This window comes from Leopardus geoffroyi, chromosome B4, assembly GCF_018350155.1.
Source record: "Leopardus geoffroyi isolate Oge1 chromosome B4, O.geoffroyi_Oge1_pat1.0, whole genome shotgun sequence".
NCBI lineage: Eukaryota > Metazoa > Chordata > Mammalia > Carnivora > Felidae > Leopardus > Leopardus geoffroyi.
The window spans coordinates 78,104,408-78,125,080 of NC_059341.1; the positions used below are offsets into that span (position 1 = coordinate 78,104,408).

The following is a 20,673-nucleotide window of genomic DNA, read 5'->3' on the forward strand; positions in this document are numbered from 1 at the left end:
TAGGGATCATTGTTGGTTTAAGACTCATGGGGTAGAAGACTGTGATTTGTACAGGCTTGTAAGCAACAATGAGGGGCTATTGACTGTTCTTTCTTAAAAGAGACCCTAGATTTCCACGAGCAAGGTCTTATAAGGAATTCGTTCGTAATGCTTGTATAACAATCAGCACAATGTATTAGGTTTTTCCTATTTATACTACCTGAGTACCTTTCAGATTCACTTGGTAGCCCTGAATGTTAATATTAAGTAACACTTCCAAAATACATTCAACAGCACTGGGGGGCAGGTCTTGTGGTTCGCTTCAAAAGTATGCCTTGGGGCGCCTGGGTGGCTCAGTCGGGTAAGTAGCTGACTCCTGATTTTGGCTCAGGTCACGATCTCGTGGTTTGTGAGATTGGGCTCTGTGCTGACAGTGCAGAGCTTGCTTGGGATTCTCTCTCTTTCTCTCTCTCTCTCGGCCCCCCCCCCCCCGTGTTCTCTCTCTGTCTCAAAATAAAGAAGTAAGCTTTAACAAAAAGTATGCCTTAATTACTCTTCAGGTATGTATTTCTAATCAGGCAGGAGCTACAACAAGCAATTTCTTATCTGTTACTGAACTGAGTTCACTTATTTCAGGCAACTGGAATTCAGGTATATGATGCTTCTCTCCACCAAAAGAGACTAGTAGAGTATACACTGCAATTTATTTTTATTTTTTTACTTGAGTATAGTTGACACACGTCACAAAATGGCAATAAATACATACATATCAATAATTATTTTATATATAAATGGACCCAAGGCTCCAATCAAAAGACATAGAGTGACTGAAAGGATAAAGACAACAAAACAAAACGAAACGAACAAAACAGAAAACCCCCATCTATATGGTGCCTACAAGAGACTAATTTCAGACCTAAAGACACATGCAGAATGAAAGTGAAGGGCCGGAAAACATATACCATGCAAATGGAAGGGGAGAAAAAGGCCAGGTAGTAATACTTGTAACAGACAAAATGGGCATTATTTTATTTCTTAAAAATTTATTTTAATGTTTGTTTATTTTTTTGAGAGAGAGAGACAGAGCGTGAGCAAGGGAGGGGCAGAGAGAGAGGGAGACACAGAATCCGAAGCAGGCTTCAAGCTCTGAGCTGTCAACACAGAGCCCGACGCGGGGCTCGAACTCACGAACTGTGAGATCGTGACCTGAGCCAAAGTCAGACGCATAAATGACCAAGACACCCAGGCGCCCCACAAAATAGGTTCTAAAACAAAGACTATAGGTGCAAAAACCCTCAACAAAATATCAACAAACTGAATTCAACAATACATAAAAAAGAATCATTTAGGGTTGCCTGGGTGGCTCAGTCAGTTGAGCATCCAACTTCAGTTCAGGTCATGATTGCACCGTTCGTGGGTTCAAGCCCAGTTACAGTAATCAGACAAGAAAAAGAAAACGCATCCTAATTGGTAAGGAAGAAGTAAAACTGTCACTATTTGCAGATGACATGACATGTTACAAAGAAAAACCTAGACTCCACCCAAAATCTACTAGAATAACTGAACTCACTAAAACTGCAAAATATAAAATTAATATGTAGAAATCTGTTGCACTGTTATACACTTAAAATGAAGCAGCAGAAAGGGAAATTAGGAAAACAATCACACTGAAAATTATACCCCAAACAATAAAATACCTAGGAATAAACTTAACCAAGGAGGCGAAAGACCCGTGCTCTGAACATTATAAAACGCTGATGAAAGAAATTGAAAACAGTACAAATAAATGGGAAGATACAACATGCTGTGGATTGGCATGAACTAATTAATTAATATGAGTATAATGTCCATACTATCCAAAGCAATCTATAGATCCAAGGCAATCCCTATCAAAATACAAATAGCATTTTCACAGAACTAGAACAAATAACCCTAAAATTTGCACGGAACCAAAAAACACCCTGAATCAACAAATCAATCTTGAGAAAAAAGAACAAAGATGAAGGTGTCATACTCCCAGACTTCAAACTATACTACAAAACTATAGTAGTCAAAATGGTATGGTAATAGAACAAAAACAGACACATAAACCAATAGAACAGAATAGAATGCCCAGAAATAAACCCACATGTATATGGTCATTTAATCTAAAACAAAAGAGGCAAGAAAATACCATGGGGGAGGGGCACCTGGGTGGCTCAGTCAGTTAAGCATCCGACTTTGGCTAAGGTCAAGATCTCACAGGTCTTGAGTTCGAGCCCCGCCTCAGGCTCTGTGCTGACAGAGCAGAGCATGGAGCCTGCTTCAGATTCTGTGTCTCCCTCTCTCTCTGCCCCTCCCCTACTCATGCTCTATCTCTCTTTCTCTGTCTCAAAAATAAACACAAAAAGAAAAAAGAATATACCATGCGGGGAATAGACAGTCTCTTCAATAAATGGTGTTAGGAAAACGTATGAAAAAGAATGCATACATGCAAAAAATGCAAAGAATGATATTGGAACATTTTCACACACCACACAGAAAGATAACCTCGGGGCGCCTGGGTGGCTCAGTCGATTGGGCGACTGGCTCTTGATTTCAGCTCAGGTCATGATCTCACAGTTCGTGAGATTCAGCCCTGTGCCAGGCTCTGTGCTGACAGTGTGGAGCCTGCTTGGGATTCTCTGTCTGCCCCTCTCCTGCTCTCTCTCTCTCTCAAGCTCTCTCTCTGTCAAATAAATAAGCTTAAAAAAAACTTAAAAAAAAAAAAGAAAAAAAAACTCAAAGTGGATTAAAGACCTAAATGCGGGGCCCCTGGGTGGCTCAGTCAGTTAAGCGTCCGACTTCAGCTCAGGTCACGATCTCGCAGTCCGTGAGTTTGAGCCCCGTGTCGGGCTCTGGGCTGATGGCTCAAAGCCTGGAGTCTGCTTCTGGTTCTGTGTCTCCCTCTCTCTCTGCCCCTCCCCCATTCATGCTCTGTCTCTCTCTGTCTCAAAAATAAATAAACGTTAAAAAAAAAAAAAAAGACCTAAATGCAAGACTTGAAATCAAAGATCCTAAAAGAAAACAGAGGCAGTAATCTCTTGGACATTGTTCTTAGCAATATTTTTTTTTTTTTTGGATCTGTCTCCTCAGGCAAGGGCAACAAAACCAAAAATAAATAATTGGAACTACATCAAACGAAAAAGGTTCCGTAGAGTAAAAGAAACCTTCAACAAAATGAAAAGGCAACCTACTGAATGGGAGAAGATATTTGTAAATCATATATCCAATAAGGGGTAACTATCCAAAACATATAAAGAACTCATACAATGCAACACCAAAAACAAAACAAAACAAAACAAACCCACAATCTGACTTAAAAATGGGCGGAGGACCTGACCAGACATTTTTCCAAGGAAGACATACAATGGCCAACAGACACATGAAAAGATGCTCAACATCACTAATCACCAGGGAAATGCAAATCAAAACCACCAGGAGGTATCACTTCCTACCTGTCAGAATGGCTAATGTCAAACCCTCACGCACTATTGGTGGAAATGTAAAGTGATGCAACCCCTATGGAAAACACTGTGGAGTTGCCTCAAAAAATTAAAAATACAAACACCATACAATCCAGCAGTTCCACTACTGGGTATTTACCCAAAGAAAATGAAAACTCTAATTTGAACACATAGAGACACCCCTATGTTCCCTACAGCATTATATACAACAGCCAAGATATGGAATCAGCCTAAGTGTCCATCAACAGATGAATGGCTAATGAAGTCATAGTATGGAATATTATGTAGCCATAAAAAAGAGTGAAATCTTGCCATTTGCAACAACATGGACCCAGAGGGTATAATGCTAAGTGAAATAAGTCATACAGAAAAAGACAAATACTGTATGATCTCGCTTACATGTGGAATCCAGAAAACAAAACAGGGGCGCCTCGGTGGCTCAGTCGGTTAAGCATCCAACTTCGGCTCAGGTCATGAGTTCATGCTTTCATGAGTTCAAGGCCTGCGTTGGGCTCTGTGCTCATGGAGCAGAGCCTGCTTGGGATTCTCTCTCCCTCCCTCCCTCCCTGCCCCTCCTTCACTCGTGCTGTCTCTGTCTTTCTCAAAAAAATAACAAATAGGGGCGCCTGGGTGGCTCAGTTGGTTAAGCATCTGACTTCAGCTCAGGTCATGCTCTCACAGTCGGTGAGTTTAAGCCCGAATCGGACTTTGTGCTGACAGCTCAGAGCCTGGAGCCTGCTTCAGATTCTGTGTCTCCCCCTCTCTCTGCCCCTCCCCTGCTCATGCTGTCTCTCTCTCTTAAAAATAAACAAACATTAAAAAAAATTTTTTTAATGAAAAAATGTATAAATTGGACTTTATCAAAATAAAAGACGCGCTAAGACACTCTCTCAAAAATAAAAAAAAAAAAAAAAAAAAACAAAACAAATGAACAAATAAAACAGAAAGAGATTCATAAATACAGAGAACAAACTGGTAGTTGCCAAAGGGGAGGGGCATCAGGGGATGGGCAAAATAGGTGAAGGGGATTAAGAGGTACAAACTGAACTGCAATAAAGTACGGATATGAAGTATACAGTGATATAAAGTATAGTGTAGGGAACAGAGTCAATAATATTATAATAATTTTGAATGGTGATGGACAGTAACTAACCACATTTATGGTGGTCAGCATTTTGTAATGCATATAAGTATTGAATGGCCGTGTTGTACACCTGAAAGTAATAGAATATTATATTATGTATATCAAGTAGCCTTCAATTAAAAAAGCCCTCTAGCTAAATTCACCAAAAAAAAAAAAAAAAAAAGACACAAAGTATCAGTATCATTTCTATAGATCCTACAGATATTAAAAGGATTATAAGAGAACATTGTGGCCAACTCTATACCAATAAATTCAACAACTTGGACTTTATAGGTGGCAAATTCCTGAGAGACACTTTACCAAAACAGACACAGGAAGAACTAGAAAATCTGAACAGTCCCAAATTTCCTAAAGAAATTACATTTTCCATTAAAAATTTACAATATGTATATTTCTATAATTTTAAAATGTCTAAATTTTATATAAAGACACAAACGACCTAAAGAGTCAAAGCAATTTTGAGAAAGAAGAACAGAGTCAGGAAGCTTAAACTACTTGATTTCAAGATTTTCTATAAAAGCTACAGTAATCAAACCAGTGTGATCCTGGCATATGGATGGATAGAGAGACAATAAAGCAGAATTCCCAGAAATAGACCCACACGTATAGATGACCAATATATATATTTTTTTCAACCTTTATTTATTTTTGGGACAGAGAGAGACAGAGCATGAACGGGGGAGGGGCAGAGAGAGAGGGAGACACAGAATCGGAAACAGGCTCCAGGCTCTGAGCTGTCAGCACAGAGCCCGACGCGGGGCTCGAACTCACGGACCGTAAGATCATGACATGAGCCAAAGTCGGATGCTTAACCGACTGAGCCACCCAGGCACCCCAGAAAATAACCCAATTTAAAAGTGAGTGAAAGATCTGAACAGAGACCTTACCAAATAAGACCACAAATGGCAAATAGGTCCATTAAAAGATGCTCAACATCATTAATCATCAGGGAAATGCTAATTATAAGTACAAGGGGAGACTACTACAGACCTTTTAAAATGGCTAAAATAAAGAAAGACAATTACACCAAGTATTGGTCAGGATGTGAAACAGCTAAATCTCTCATACCCTTACAGTGGGAATATAAAATGGTATACCACTACGGAAAACAGTTTGGCAGTTTCTTAAAAAAAATATTTGCAAAAAAAAAAAGTGAAATATTTGCCTACCATGTGACCCATATATCCTACTCCTAAAAATTCATCCAAGAGAAATGAAAGCTTTTGTCCATACAAAGACCTGTATGCTGATACTCACATTAGCTCAATCTGTAACAGTCAAAAACAACCCAAATGTCCATCAGTAGGTGAACAGATAAACAAACTGTTATACATCCATACAATGGAATACTACTAAGGGACAAAATCAATGGATTCATGCAACAATGTTGCTGACTTTCAAAATAATTATGCTGAGTAAAAGAAGTCAGACAAAAAAGCACATTATGCCTGATTCCAATTACACAAAATTCTAGGAAATGCATAACTCGTCGCTAGTGACAAAAAACTGATGAGTGGTTGCCTTGGGATGGGGAGGGCAGGAGGGAAGGATCACAAAGGGGCAAGAGGAAACTTTCGGGGGTGATGACTAAAGTGATGGTGTCACAGGTATGTACCTAGGTTGGAACTTACCAGACTGTACACTTTATATAGTTTATTGTATGTCAATTCCACCTCAAGAAAGCTGCTAAATATGGAAGAGATATATTTATATAGAGGATCACAAATAATGAATCAACAGAACACTCCCTGTATCCATCACCCAATTTAAAAAAGTAACGTTACCATAATTTTTGAAAATTTCTGTGTTCCCCGACCCACCCGAAAGCCAAGGCTTTCTTGTTAAAAACAGATGAATGCTTGAAACTACTTTCTGTATACTTTAGGGTTTTAGGTTCCCCAACACGAATATTCTGGGGACTATTTTTATCTAAATTAGCTGAGTGACAGAGCAGTCACGCACAATTTGAAGTTGAAACTTGCCCTTAAAAAAATGGGAGGCCCAGAACTGTGACTCAAAAATAATCCTGTTGAGTTATGAACGTCTGAGAGCCTCGATCCAGAATGCAAAAGGGGGGAAACTCCCGTTAACTGTGGTCAGGCAAGCGTGTCTTCTCATTTCCTCTTTTTAAAAACAGGGCTGGGGGAGGAGAGGGACCAAAGGGTGACAGGAGGCGGTCACTTGGCAGCAGCCTCCTAGTACGGTTTAGCCAGGCTCCACCCACGGGTTCTGTTTTCTTTGCAGATGTCATTGGAGGACCCGGATGGGGTGTGTACGAGAGCAGCGTGCATATAAAACTCCAGCAGGAAACCAGCGCTAGTTTCCAAACCCAGAGAAGGAGAAGCAGCAATAGATCTGGAAGAAAGGACTGTAATCAACTTTCCTTCTAAGGAGAAGCTGGAAAATTTCTCACTTTGCTTCATGAAAACGAAGCTGAATCTTTTGCCCAGCGCCTATTAATTAGGTGAAATGGGCCTCTCGCCCACGATTTGATTTGAGCTGTGTCTCTCTAGCCCGGCCAGTTCTTCTTTCCTCCGCAGCGGATTGGCTCTGGCTAGAAGCCTACCTCCTGCAATAAAGGAGTCTAGTTGCTGGGTCGCTAACCCGTTGATCTTTTTCTCTTGTTGGTGATGGCGCTTATCATCTTTACCCTCCGGCTGGCCATCGGCATCCTGCTATTTCCCATGTTCCTGTTGAACTTTCTGGGCTTGTGGGACCAGATATGCAAAAAATGGTTCCCCTACTTCTTGCGGAGGTTCACCGTGATGTACAACGAACAGATGGCGAGCAAGAAGCGCGAGCTCTTCAGCAACCTGCCCAAGTTTGCGGGCCCCTCCGGGAAGCTCTCTCTGCTGGAAGTGGGCTGCGGCACCGGGGCCAACTTCAAGTTCTACCCGGCTGGATGCAGCGTGACTTGTATCGACCCCAACCCCAACTTTGAGAAGTTCTTGATCAAGAGCGTCGCCGAGAACCGACACCTGCAGTTCGAGCGCTTCGTGGTGGCTGCGGGGGAGAACATGCAGCAGGTGGCCGATGGCTCCATGGATGTGGTGGTCTGCACCCTGGTCCTGTGCTCCGTGCAGAACCCGGAGCAGATCCTCCAGGAGGTGTGCCGAGTGCTGAGGCCGGTGAGTGAGGCGGTGCAAGGGGGACTGGTTAGTGGCAACCACTATCACCAAGGGTAGTTAGTTCTATCAATTTCAGGTGGATCGGACGTTCAAACATAAAAAGGGCAACTAGGAGAGAAGGCACTGTTGAATTTTGTAGAATCTTAGAGTTGGGAAGAAGCTATAAAGGGAAAGACTGATTCTGAATACACAAAAAGTGTAAAACTTCGACAGAGGAAAAAAAAATACTATAAACACAGTAAAGTACAAAAACATAGAAGTATTTGCCAGGGATGATAGACAAAAAAGGTTAACTTCCTTCATATCAAAAGATCAGTAGGATTTTTTTTTTTAAACAATAAGAAAAACACAACAGAAAAATAGGCAAACAGCAGGAATGGAAATATAAATAAAAATAGCCAATTATACGCCGGGAGCCTGGGTGGCCCAGTTGGTTGAGCTTCACCTTGATTTCTGCTCAGGTCATGATCTGACAGTTGGTGAAATGGAGCCCTCAGAAGGGCTCCATGCTGACAGTGGGGAGCCTGCTTGGGATTCTCTCTCTCTCTCTCTCTGCTCCCTCCACCCCCCACTCTCTCTCAAAATAAATAATTTTTTAAAAATAGCCAATTATGTGATAAAAATGCTCAACCTTACATGCAATTAAAGAACAAAATAAAGCCAGATACCATTTTTACCTATTAATACTATCAGAGGCTTTTAAGGCCAATATGGTATTATGGTTTTGGGAGGCAGGACATCTTCCTTTACATTGGAGGAAGTGCCCTCTTTCGAGGGTAATTTGATAATATCAAAAGGTGCACAGAGTCTTTTCTCCACTAATTTATCCCATAGTTATACTGCACAAATATGCAAAAACGTGGCCATATGCAAAGATATTCGTTAGAGTATTTATAATAGCATAAATTGGAAATAACCTACATGTCCATCGACAGGAGGTCATTCAAGTAAACGGTCATAGAGTATAGAAGAATTCTGTGCAGTTGTTAAAAAGAACAAGGAAGGGTTACCTATGTTGATATGGAAAAAATCCCTGAGAGATCCTGTTAAATGAAAAAAAGCAATCAAAGCATAGACAATTAGGTCGAGTATAAGTGCATGGGATATACATATATATGTATGTATATGTATATATGCATATACACACATATACATACACATATATATGTGTGGGATATACATATATATGTGTATGTATATATATGTGTATACACACATACATACACATATATATGCATATGTATATATGTTAAAGTGTGGGATATATATGTGTGTATACATATGTATACACACACATATATGTACACATATATATGCACGTGTATATATGTTAAAGGAAATGACAGACAAAAAACTATTAACAATGGTTACCTCTTAGGAATGGGATTGGATGCAGGGGAAGAATCACTTTTTTTTTAATTTTATTTTTTATTTTTTAAAATTTACATTCCAATTAGTTAGCATATAGTGCAACAATGATTTCAGGAGTAGATTCCTTAGTGCCCCTGAGCCATTTAGCCCATCCCCCCTCCCACCACCCCTCCCATAACCCTCAGTTTGTTCTCCATATTTATGAGTCTCTTCTGTTTTGTCCCCCTCCCTGTTTTTATATTATTTTTGTTTCCCTTCCCTTATGTTCATCTGTTTTGTCTCATAAAGTCCTCATATGAGTGAAGTCATATGATTTTTGTCTTTCTCTGACTAATTTCACTTAGCATAATACCCTCCAGTTCCATCCACGTTGTTGCAAATGGCAAGATTTCATTCTTTTTGATTAGTGAGTAATACTCCATTGTATAATTATACCACATCTTCTTTATCCATTCATCCATCGACGGACATTTGGGCTCTTTCCATACTTTGGCTATTGTTGATAGCGCTGCTATAAACATGGGGGTGCGTGTGTCCGTTCAAAACAGCACAAGTGTATCCTTTGGATAAATGCCTAGTAGTGCAATTGCTGGGTCATAGGGTATTTCTGTTTTTAGTTTTTTGAGGAACCTCCATACTGTTTCCCAGAGTGGTTGCACCAGTTTGCATTCCCATACTTTTCATTTTATATCTTTTGGTATTGTTAGGAATTCTTTATCCTTGCATGTAATTTTTACCTATTACCTTTATTATTTTTTAATAGTTTTATTCTTTTTTTTTTTTCAACGTTTATTTTTGGGACAGAGAGAGACAGAGCATGAACGGGGGAGGGGCAGAGAGAGAGGGGGACACAGAATCGGAAACAGGCTCCAGGCTCTGAGCCATCAGCCCAGAGCCCGACGCGGGGCTCGAACTCACGGACCGCGAGATCGTGACCTGGCTGAAGTCGGACGCTTAACCGACTGCGCCACCCAGGCGCCCCTAATAGTTTTATTCCAAACATAGTTGAACATAGATAAAGTATGGATGTCTCAACATTTGAATTCACTGCTCTAGTAGAACAGGATGCTCTGTAATCCCCAGTTTTATTTTCTAGTAGAGGAAGTTCCTCAGGAAGAAAAGGACTTGAGATGGAGTTTACAGGCAATGATATAATTCTGTCTTTGGCTCAAGGATAGGCCAACATCAAAATAGTAAATGAAAAGGTTCTGCCTCTTATACCCAAATGCTGGGTTTTTGTGTCCTGAGACTGGGCACTAACTGGGCAATGTTAGCAAATGTTTTGCTTACAGTGTTATCCCTACAAAACAAGTAATTCTGACCCCCGTTTTAATAGCACTCTTAAGGAGATCACATTCTTTGTAGCCTTAAGGAGATCACATTCTTTGTAGCCTTCTACTCTCTACGGAATATAACCAGGAGCTTTATTACATTGTCATTTAACCTTCACAACAGTCCTTTAAAGCAGATACTGTCTTCATGTTGTTTTGAGGAAACAGACTCAGAGAGGTTAAGAAATTTGCCCAAGGTTACACAGCTAGTAGGTCTCACCTCCTTTTATTTATTATTTATTATTTTTGTTTGTTTGTTTGTTTAGAGAGAGACAGAGAGAGAGAGACAGAGCGTGAGTGTGTTGGGGGGCAGATGGTTTCTAAATCTAAATATCTAGCCCAGATCTTTCTTCTAACCCCAAATCTGCATATCCAGCTGTCTATTCAATAGTCACCTGAATGGGTGACAGGCATCTATCTCTAGCTTAAACCTGTGTGACCCTTGGGGTAACACTGGCCTCCGTGGGTCTCCTCCTTTCTCTCCTGCTCTAGTCTATGGATTTTTTTTTTTTTTACCCAATCAGGAAATTCCAGGTTTTCCATTCCTGAACTTATACTCACATTCCTGTCTTATACTTACCCACAGAAATGGGAAACTCCCACCTCTAAGCTCTCTGCTTGGGATAGGCAAGATTAGGGTAGATAGAAGAGGCTAAGAAGAGTGTGGCCATCACCACAGGTTTTGGAGGGGATTTGGAGGTCCCTTTCCCCTTACTTTCCAAAGAGGTAGATAGGTAGGAGACTTCTGAAATCCCCCTGATAGTCTATACCCTCCACTGTGTCTATACTTCACCTACATCTATAGGACTGCCCTAGATGAAAGCAGCAGTTGCTAATTCCTACATGACAGTGACTTACGTATCACATCCACCGAATAAAATACCTAATGACACAATGGTACCGTGACTTCAGTAATGCTTCAGCATTTTATTATTTATTATTATTATTATTATGAATTATAATTTATTATTTATATATTATATATTATATGCAATATATATTATATATTATTAATATATTATATATATTAATATTATATATATTATTTATTATAATTTATTATAATCTATTATTTATTATTATTTTTGAAAAAGACACATTTATTCAGTGTCATGATGAGACTATTACATTTAGCAATCAACAGCAGGGGTGCAAAAAAAAAAAAATCTACACTAAAACCCTTTGTTGGGAGGCTCCCGGGTGGCTCAGTCGGTTAAGTGTCGACTTCGGCTCAGGTCATGATCTCATGCTTTGTGGGTTCGAGTCCCGCATCAGGCTCTGTGCAGATAGCTCAGAGCCTGGAGCCTGCTTCAGCTGCTGTGTCTCCCTTTCTCTCCACCCCTCCCCTGCTTGCACTCTGTCTCCTTCCCTCTCTCAAAAATAAACAAACACTTAAAAAAAATTTTTTTTTTAAAAAACCAAACCTTTGTTGGAATGCTTTATGTTTTCCATAGAACAGAAACTAAAATACCCTGTTATACAATTAGTCACAAATACAGTCCTCGAGTTTTTTGCCCATACACATGAGTATTGTCTAAAACGTGTCTTCTTTGTAGCAGCTAGGCCCTGCCACCCCTGTGCTTGGCTGAGTTCACAAAACTGTTGGAACCTGTAGCTTCCCTGTCACTTCTCTGGCTCTTTATTCCTGCTAAGCTTTGTGTCCTGGTAGCAATTAAAACCGAAAACCGTCCGACTTCGGCTCAGGTCATGATGTCACGGTTTGTGAGTTCGAGCCCCGCGTCGGGCTCTGTGCTGACAGCTCAGAGCCTGGAGCCTGCTTCAGATTCTGTGTCCCCCACCCCTCTACTCCTCTCCTGCTCATGCTCTCTCTCACTCTCAAAGAATAAACATTAAAAATATTTTTCTAAACCTTCTGCCACTGCCATAGCTGCTGCTGCTGCAGCCACCATAGCCACGCTGGATTTGTGGTTTGGCAAAGTACTGGCCTCCACCACCACAGGGGCCAGAGCTTCGGCCCCCCAAATTGCCTCCTTTCATGGGTCTAAAGTTTGAAGATTGGCCGTTGTAACTGTCAAAATCATTACAGCTTCCGCCACCTCCAAAGTTGCTTCCATCATTACCAAATCCGTGACAGCCATCCCCACTGCCACTGTATCCATTGCCACCTCGACTGCCACCAAAGCCACCTTGCCCACTGCAGTTTCCTCCACGACCAAAGTTGTCATTCCCGCCAAAACCACCTCCATGACGATCACCGAAGTTTCCAGAACCACGTCGACCTCTTTGGCTGGACGAAGCACTGGCCATCTCTTGCTGAGATATGGCTCTTCTGACTTCACAGTTGTGGCCGTTCACAGTCTGGTATTTTCGAATGACAATCTTGTCCTCAGAGTCACGGTCATCAAACGTCACACAAGCAAAGCCTGTCTTTCTGCCACCGCCTCGGTCGGTCATGATTTCAATGACTTCAGTTTTCCCCTACTGTTCAAAATAATCTCTCAGGTGATGTTGTTCAATGTCTTCTTTAATGCCACCGACCAAAATCTTTTTCACGGTTAAGTGCGCACCAGGTCTCTAAGAATCTTCTCTCTCTTTGGTTCCACAATTCTCCCATCCACCTTGTGTGGCCTTGCATTCATGGGTGCGTCCACCTCCTCCACAGTGGCATAGGTGACAAACCCAAAGCCTCTGGAGCGTTTGGTGTTTGGATCTCTCATTACCATACAGCCCGTGAGCATTCTCCATCTGGCTCCTCAGATGCTCGTCGGTTGTTTCAAAGCTCAAACCTCCAATGAAAAGCTTCTGTTCAGGCTCTTTAGTAGATTCTGACTTAGACATGACGGCTGGTGGAGGGGAGACTTTCACGATGCTGACTTGGCGGTGTCCACGGGCTGATGCTTCAGTATTTTAATTCATCATATCATTTACATCCTTGTGACAATGGTACAAAAGTGTAAGACATACTTATTCAGTCTCAGGCAATGCTGGGTGTGGATTCAGACTCTCCCACAGGTTTGCAAAACAGAACCCAAGAGCAATTCTCAGATGAAGTAAAAAAAAATTTTTTTCTACGTATGTATGTAAAGTTTATTTATTTTGAGAGAGGAGGGGAGGGACGGAGAGAGACAGAGACAGAGAATCCCAAGCAGGCACCATGCTGTCAGCACGGAGCCCCATGCAGGGCTCGATCCCACTAACTGTGAGATCCTGATCTGAGCCAAAATCAAGAGTTGGGCTGACTGAGCCACCCAGCCACCCCCAAATTTTTGTTTTTAAATAAAAGTAGAAGTTAAAAAAAAATGTGCCATTAAAAGGCAAACAACAAACTGGGGGAGACATTTGTAGTATATGTTGCCTTATTATACTAAATGCCCCCACTAAGCAGTAAGAAAAACCCAACACCCTACTAGAAAACTGATGAAGGACATAACAGACAAATCGGAAGAGAAGAAATCCAAATTGCCAATAAGGTTTAGCGAAAGATGTTATCTATATTAAGGATATTAAAGATGTACACATTATTGAAAATGAAATACCATTTTACCCATCAGCTTGCCAAGGATACAGAGGAAAAAAGGATTGAGAAGAGTTTATTGGAAATGGGCACTCATATGCGTTGCTAGTATGAATGTAAACTTGCTACGACTCTTCCGAAGGGCAATTTGACCACCTGTACCAACAGTTTAAGAAGACACAGACTTTGGACTCAGCAGTTCCACTTTTTAGCAAGTTATTTTTTTGGAAATAATTAGAGGTTGTCAAAGAGACGTACGGACAAGGCTATTCACTGCGATAGTATTTATAGTGATGAAAAACTGGAAATAACTTCAATGAGAATGGTTAAAGGAGACATGGTACCTTCAGTGTTGTGAAATGTGTGAAAAGTTTTTAAATCATGTTTTAGGATAATATTCGAATACATAAACAAAGCAGGTTACAAAAGAGAATGTACCTTCTAATCCTAGTTTTAGGGAAAAAATAGATATTCACATAATATGAATTTTTTAACGTTTATTTGACAGAGAGTGCGCATGCACAGGAGAGGGGGGGGAGAGAGAGAGAGAAAGAGAGAGAGAGAGGAAGAGAGAATCCCAAGCAGACTCCTTGCTGTCAGCACAGAGCCCAACGTGGGGCTCAATCCCACTAACCGTGAGCTCGTGACCTGAGCCAAAACCAAGAGTTGGACGCTTAGCTGACTGAGCCACCCAGGCGCCCCTATATGATCAGAAAATATGTGTTAATTGCCTGAAATTGGCAGCTCTGTATAAAATTTGACAGAAGGTGAGACTATTGGCCAAAATGGTGCCTTAGCAAGTTTTAATTTATCCATGCCTTTTCATGAAGTTAGCCTCTGGGGCCACTGAAATCGAAGCTTCTTCAGTCATCTTATAAACCTGTTCTGACAAAACCAATATGGGGGGTTTGTTTGTTTGTTTGTTTCTCAGGGAGGGGCTTTCTATTTCCTGGAGCATGTAGCCGCTGAGAGCTCAACTTGGAATTACTTCTGGCAACAAGTCCTGGATCCTGCATGGTACCTGCTGTTTGATGGGTGCAACCTGACCAGAGAGAGCTGGAAGGCCCTGGAACGGGCGCGCTTCTCTAAACTTGAGCTGCAGCACCTCCAGGCGCCGCTGTCCGTGGAGCTGGTGCGCCCTCACATCTGTGGATATGCTGTGAAATAGCAGGAGCGGGGGCGGAGAGCTGCGTGGCTCAGATGGCTTAAGGCTACAGTTTTATTTACACTCACAATACTAATTGGGAGAAAGGAAACCTTTTTTTTTTTTTTTAAGTAAAGTTGAATTTCATCCCTAGAAGTTTATGTGATAACCCGTTTAGCCATTTTCTGTTGGCTCCCAGAGGATCAAAACCAAAGCAAACGCAAAACAGGACTCTCCCTTAAAAGGAAACACTGGGCTTTCATAATTGAAGTTTACCATTATCCCCAAACTTAAGTCTGTAACTTCAAAATCCTCCCAGCTGTCTTTTTTGTCTTTTAATATCATAGATTTTTATAATTTTTTCATGTTTTATTTCTGAGAGAGAAAGAAAGCGAGCACAAGTAGGGGAGGGCAGAGAGGAGGAGACAGGATCTGAGGCAGGCTCTGTGCTGAGAGCAGAGAAGCCAATGTGGGGCTTGAACTCACGAACCATGAGATCATGACCTGAGTGCAAGTCAGACGCTTAACCGGCTGAGCCACCCAGGCGCCCCACAACTGTCTTACTTACATGGTTACCTGACGGATTTTAATTGTACCCGCTTTTTGAGAGCTTGGCGCTAATAAGCCGTCAAATCACTCAAAAGAAGACTTTGAAAAGGGAGACGTGACAAGATCTTAATAACTCACAAATTGAATAAAGAAATCCTACCCAGGCGAAAATCCTAATCTGAACAGCCCAGATTTTTTCAGAAAGAAAGCTGAATGCATGTGTTGTTCTTAGGATCTCGGGGCTGGTTTTCAAAATTAATGGACCAGGATGCCACACCTAGTTCTGCCCAGCTTTACTGTGTTTTCTCCAGTATTCCACCCACATTTGTTTTCCTGCATTCCAGTCTTCAACTCTTAAGGTGAAGAGTGTGCTTGACCCGTTAGTATGTCCATAAAAATAGTTGAGATACTTAAGGTTCTTGACTCCATTTTCCTGATTATGTGGCATACACTTTGCTGGATGTCTTTTTTTTTTTCAACGTTTATTTATTTTTGGGACAGAGAGAGACAGAGCATGAACGGGGGAGGGGCAGAGCGAGAGGGAGACACAGAATCGGAAACAGGCTCCAGGCTCTGAGCCATCAGCCCAGAGCCTGACGCGGGGCTCGAACTCACGGACCGTGAGATCGTGACCTGGCTGAAGTCGGACGCTTAACCGACTGCGCCACCCAGGCGCCCCATGGATGTCTTAAATATAGGCAAGGAAAAGGGCCACTATAATTAGGAAAACCTTGGGTAATTAGGCATATTTTGTAAGAACCCCTATAACCCAGGCAATCTGTGAATCTGTCAAGAAGTAGACACATATTTTGGAGATAATTCTGACCAAATGTCCCCTCTTGTCCCAAGATGATTTCTTTGTTCCTTGACACTCTGGGAACCTCTGAAGTGTTAGGTTGGTCAGAGGGCTTAAGAATACCGTTTTCAGCAATAGTCTGTATGTATTTTAATAAATTTAGTATATTTTCTAAGATGACTTTACAAAAGGACTATTTTAATTATCAAATCAACATGTTCATATAGATTTTAGGAATGGAAATAAATGGTTTATGTCTTTGCTGGCTTGGCTTCATTTTTTTCTTTTTTTTTTAATGTCTGGAAGGGGAAAATTAAGCTATTTGAACATACAGATTTATGTTTCTAGAGCCAGGTAATTGCTTACAGAAAGCAGAGGGAGGATCAGAATGGATTTTGAAAAGTTCAAGTCCAAAGACCTCCACTTGTAACATTCATAAAGCAAAAAGGAAGGAAACATAACGATTCTAACTCTCTTGAACATGAAGACAGTTACTGTTATGGTGAGGTTAGGATAGTTACCTAAGGCCTTCTGAGCTCTAGAACAGGGATCTCCTCCCTCTGCTGTCGCTCCAAAGTAGGGACCTCCTTAACCACCCCACTTCACTATCGGTTAAGGTAGTCCAGTGATTGAGAAATATGAAAAACCACAGGTTGACATGCTGAAATGTTATCAGCATGTTGAAAGGAATGCCATATAGCACAAGGTACTAGGTACATTCTTATCAATTCCCTCTTGTCTAAGTGGTGTGGCAAAGTTGATCCTTTCTGTGGAGAAATAAATAAATAAAATTTCTTACATTCCATGAGTTCCCGAGCAAGTCTAAGAAGCCCTAATTCCCGAAACTACAAGACCTGTCTTGACATCATGGCTGCCATAGCACCTCCCCACTGCTTTCCTCCACAGGCCAGAAGATACACGTTTGTGGTCATTCCGACAGCCTGTGGAAGTGACCTAAGCCCGTGCAAAATGGAAACCGGAAAAGGTAAAACGGGTCCAATGTCTTTTGGGTCCTGTGTTGGTTAGGATTCCTTCGATTGCAAGTGACGTGCATAAGCAGAAGAAAGACCTTCATGACTCCAATTAGTGAAAAGCACAGGGGCAGAAAGCCTCCCGCACAGCTTGAGCAGGGCTCAGCTGATGTGATCAGATGTCACATCTGCCCTTGCTGACTGCCCTACCAGGCGGTGAGTCTGTGGAAGTGGTGCCAATCTTCATGCTTCCCCAGGGCCAAGGCCAGTTGGAAAGATCAAAGCTATTTTGCAAATGCTCCACCCAATTTCTGCACTGAGTCTCAGCTGGCTCTTGTTGACAATCTGGGGTCACGAGTCCATTCTCGAACCAGTCATAATGTTTAGACCAAATGGATTAGGCTGATTTGGCTCAAGTAAAGGTCACAGTGCTTCATCCCCGGGGCTGAGCACACCCAGACCCTTGTGAACGGAGACAAGGAGACTTGTATATCCTCCAAATGAAACAAGGCTGGGGGAAAGTGGGAAGGGAGGCTGAGAAGGCACGCCGCAAATGCTCGTTATGGGCACATCGCTGCATTTTGATCAGACCCTGTTTGCTTCCGGGTGGTAGATTACGTAGTACCGTGCTGAGAACCCTGGCTTTTCACTAGGATAGTTGCATGCACCGAGGAAGATAAAAGACAAAATGACACTGGCTTTGGCATCCAAGTGACTTAGGTCAAGTCCTGGTTGTGTCATCTGTTGACTGTGAGACCTTGGGCAAGTTATTTCTCTAGTGTCACCTTCTTTATTATTATTATTATTATTATTATTATTATTATTATTATTATTTGTATTTTAGTCAGTTCATATACAGTCCAAATTGGTTTCAGGAGTAGAACCCAGTGATTCATCACTTACATATAACACCCAGTGCTCCTCACAAGTACCCTCCTTAATACCCATCAGGCACCTAGCCCATCCCCCACCCACCTCCCTCCATCAACCCCCGGTTTGTTCTCTATCTTTAAGATTCTCTTGTGTTTTGTTTCCCTTTCTAGTGCCACTTTCCTCATCTGTTAATGAGGATAATATCTACCTCAAGGGTTACTGAGAGGAATTAATGAAGTGAAGCATTTGGTACTTAACAAATGTTAAACTTCATTCGACAGTTATTGAGTGCCTACTGTGTACTCCACCCTTGGTGCTTGGCTTAGAGCCCTGAATAAGCTAGACTTGTTCTTTGCCCTCACGGAGCAGAGGCATAGGCGGTGATAAATGCTAGCTAGGAGGGAGAAGCACCAGGCACCAGGAAAATGGAATCGGCAGCCCTGGGGTGGGGGAGGGAGGGGAGGATCAGAAGTTTCCTTGAGGAAGTGACATCCGAGCTGAATTCCAGAGGGTATTAGTATTTCAGCCTAACAGAACAGCTGGTACCACACACAAATAAAAGGAGGAAACACAATGTGTTCAAGGAACTGAAGGCAGGCAGGGCTGGGTATGAGAGACCCAGGCAAGGCAAGGCAAGGCAAGGAGGATTTGGGGATGGCTGCTACTTACACCAGGCCTCTTCCTAATCTTGTTAAGTCCCTGGACGCATGAGCCCCGTACTTCATTTTAATGGCAAACCAAACCAAATACCATTGAAATTTCTTATGTTTATATTATAAAACACTCTGTTCCTAAGTGTTTTCATATTCTAATTGCTTCTTCTGAATTCCTACGTATTTCATACTTGGATAGCGAGTGAAGCAAATATTGCATAATAGCACCTTGTGTACTCTTAACCCTTAACATAAGCCTTCCCCTTTGGTATTGCTTTAGAAGACCTAGAACTTAACTGAAATTCAATTCCCATTAATCCGTTAATGCAATTGGGAGCATAATGATCAAGGAGCCTAGTGCCAACAAAAGCTAAAAAGAAAACTGTCCAGTGTCACTTGAACTCTTTCAATACCTAAAACCAAAAGCATTCAGGCTACATTAAAGAAAAACCAAGGGCGCCAGGCTGGCTCAGCCGGAGGAGCATGTGACTCTTGATCTCAGGGTTGGGAGTTAGAGCCCCACGTTGAGTGCAGAGATTACTTAAAAATAAAATCCTTACAAAATAAGAAAAGAATAATCAGAAGTCCCTGATCCATGGAACTGCCAGAATCAAGAACAGAGGACATGTTGATTGAGGATACAGGAAATGAATGTAGAGGGGCCAATATTCCCAATTTCTAGCTCATTTGGAAACAAAAAAAGCAAACAAAACAACAACAAACAAACAAAAAATAAAACATAGGAATTTGCTGGCCAAACAAGTTATTATTTTATTCCTAAAGGAAATTTGGGGAACCTGTAGAGAATTACATACAAACAAGGACAACTGCCATTCAGAATTTACCGTTCTAAAAGTAAAAACCTCTCACAGCCTTAATTCAGGCTGTGTCCTTCTCAATCTTTAAAATGGGTCCGACACTGATGTCAACCTTCTCCTTGGAATGATCCTTCTATTCCAAGACTCTAATAGCTAATAATAAAAACTTTCATTTATTACACGCCTTCTTTATGCCAGGCACCAAGTTTTTACACAATTATTTCATAGAATACTCATAACTCTATAAGGCAGATACATTACCTGCAATTGACAAATGAGAAAGGGCCTGTGACAAATGGTCAATGTGACTTGCCCAAAGCCACTTACTGAGTGATCACACCAGTATGCCCGTGAAACTTACCTGATTCCAAAGCCCAGCCCTCCCCACAATGTTGTGATGCTTCTTGAGGTCTCTTCAAACCCAAGTCTCTGTATTTCTGTCTCCTTTCTCTACCATTTCACTGTGAATGGTCCCCGAGACTCATTCAGTGTGTGTTTCATCCCTCGAGCCTTGCTTATACTCCTAGCTTGTGAGCTATCACCCGTGTGGAAGAGATTCTTAAACCTCACACTTTTGCCATGCCTTTGACATTGAGAATTTAACATGTCAAAAACAAAACTCGCCACCATGTCCTTCCCTAAACAAGCGACACTTGCTAATTGCTTCAACACCTAGGATTATTTCCCAAGGACCAGATAAAGAGACGCCCTTCTAGAAAGCATTTGCTGGCTGTTTCAAGAAGCTTCCTCTTTGAGAAATCCCTCGGCATTCACTAATACACTTGTGGGTATTAGTGCACAAGCCAGACACAGTGCTTACTACATAGCAGGTGCTCCCAGAGTAGTTACCGATTAATTCATCATCAAATCCTCTTCTCCATACCCCTTAGATAGCCCCTTCTACCGCCTTTCCACAGCCACCATCTTAGTTTGAGAACTAAGCCCTGGATGATTAC

General features: G+C 41.6%; 2 protein-coding genes and 1 pseudogene across 2 annotated transcripts in view; 2 read left to right on the forward strand and 1 right to left on the reverse strand.

Moving 5' to 3' along the window:
• The first annotated feature begins 6,853 nt into the window (after positions 1–6,853).
• METTL7A (methyltransferase like 7A) lies at positions 6,854–16,015 on the forward strand. The gene is made up of 2 exons (XM_045465138.1): positions 6,854–7,736; positions 14,845–16,015. The coding sequence occupies exons 1-2, from the start codon at positions 7,239–7,241 to the stop codon at positions 15,079–15,081; spliced, it is 735 nt and encodes a 244-aa protein (XP_045321094.1). The 5' UTR covers positions 6,854–7,238; the 3' UTR covers positions 15,082–16,015.
• On the reverse strand, positions 12,251–13,394 carry LOC123591209 (annotated as a pseudogene).
• A 279-nt stretch (positions 16,016–16,294) lies between the features above and the next one.
• The window catches only part of HIGD1C (HIG1 hypoxia inducible domain family member 1C), a 31,939-nt gene continuing 27,560 nt past the window's right edge, over positions 16,295–20,673 (forward strand). The window contains exon 1 of the mRNA XM_045465139.1: positions 16,295–17,387. Coding sequence (XP_045321095.1) covers positions 17,207–17,387 — 181 coding nt within the window. The 5' untranslated portion in view covers positions 16,295–17,206. The remainder of the gene's footprint in view (positions 17,388–20,673) is intronic.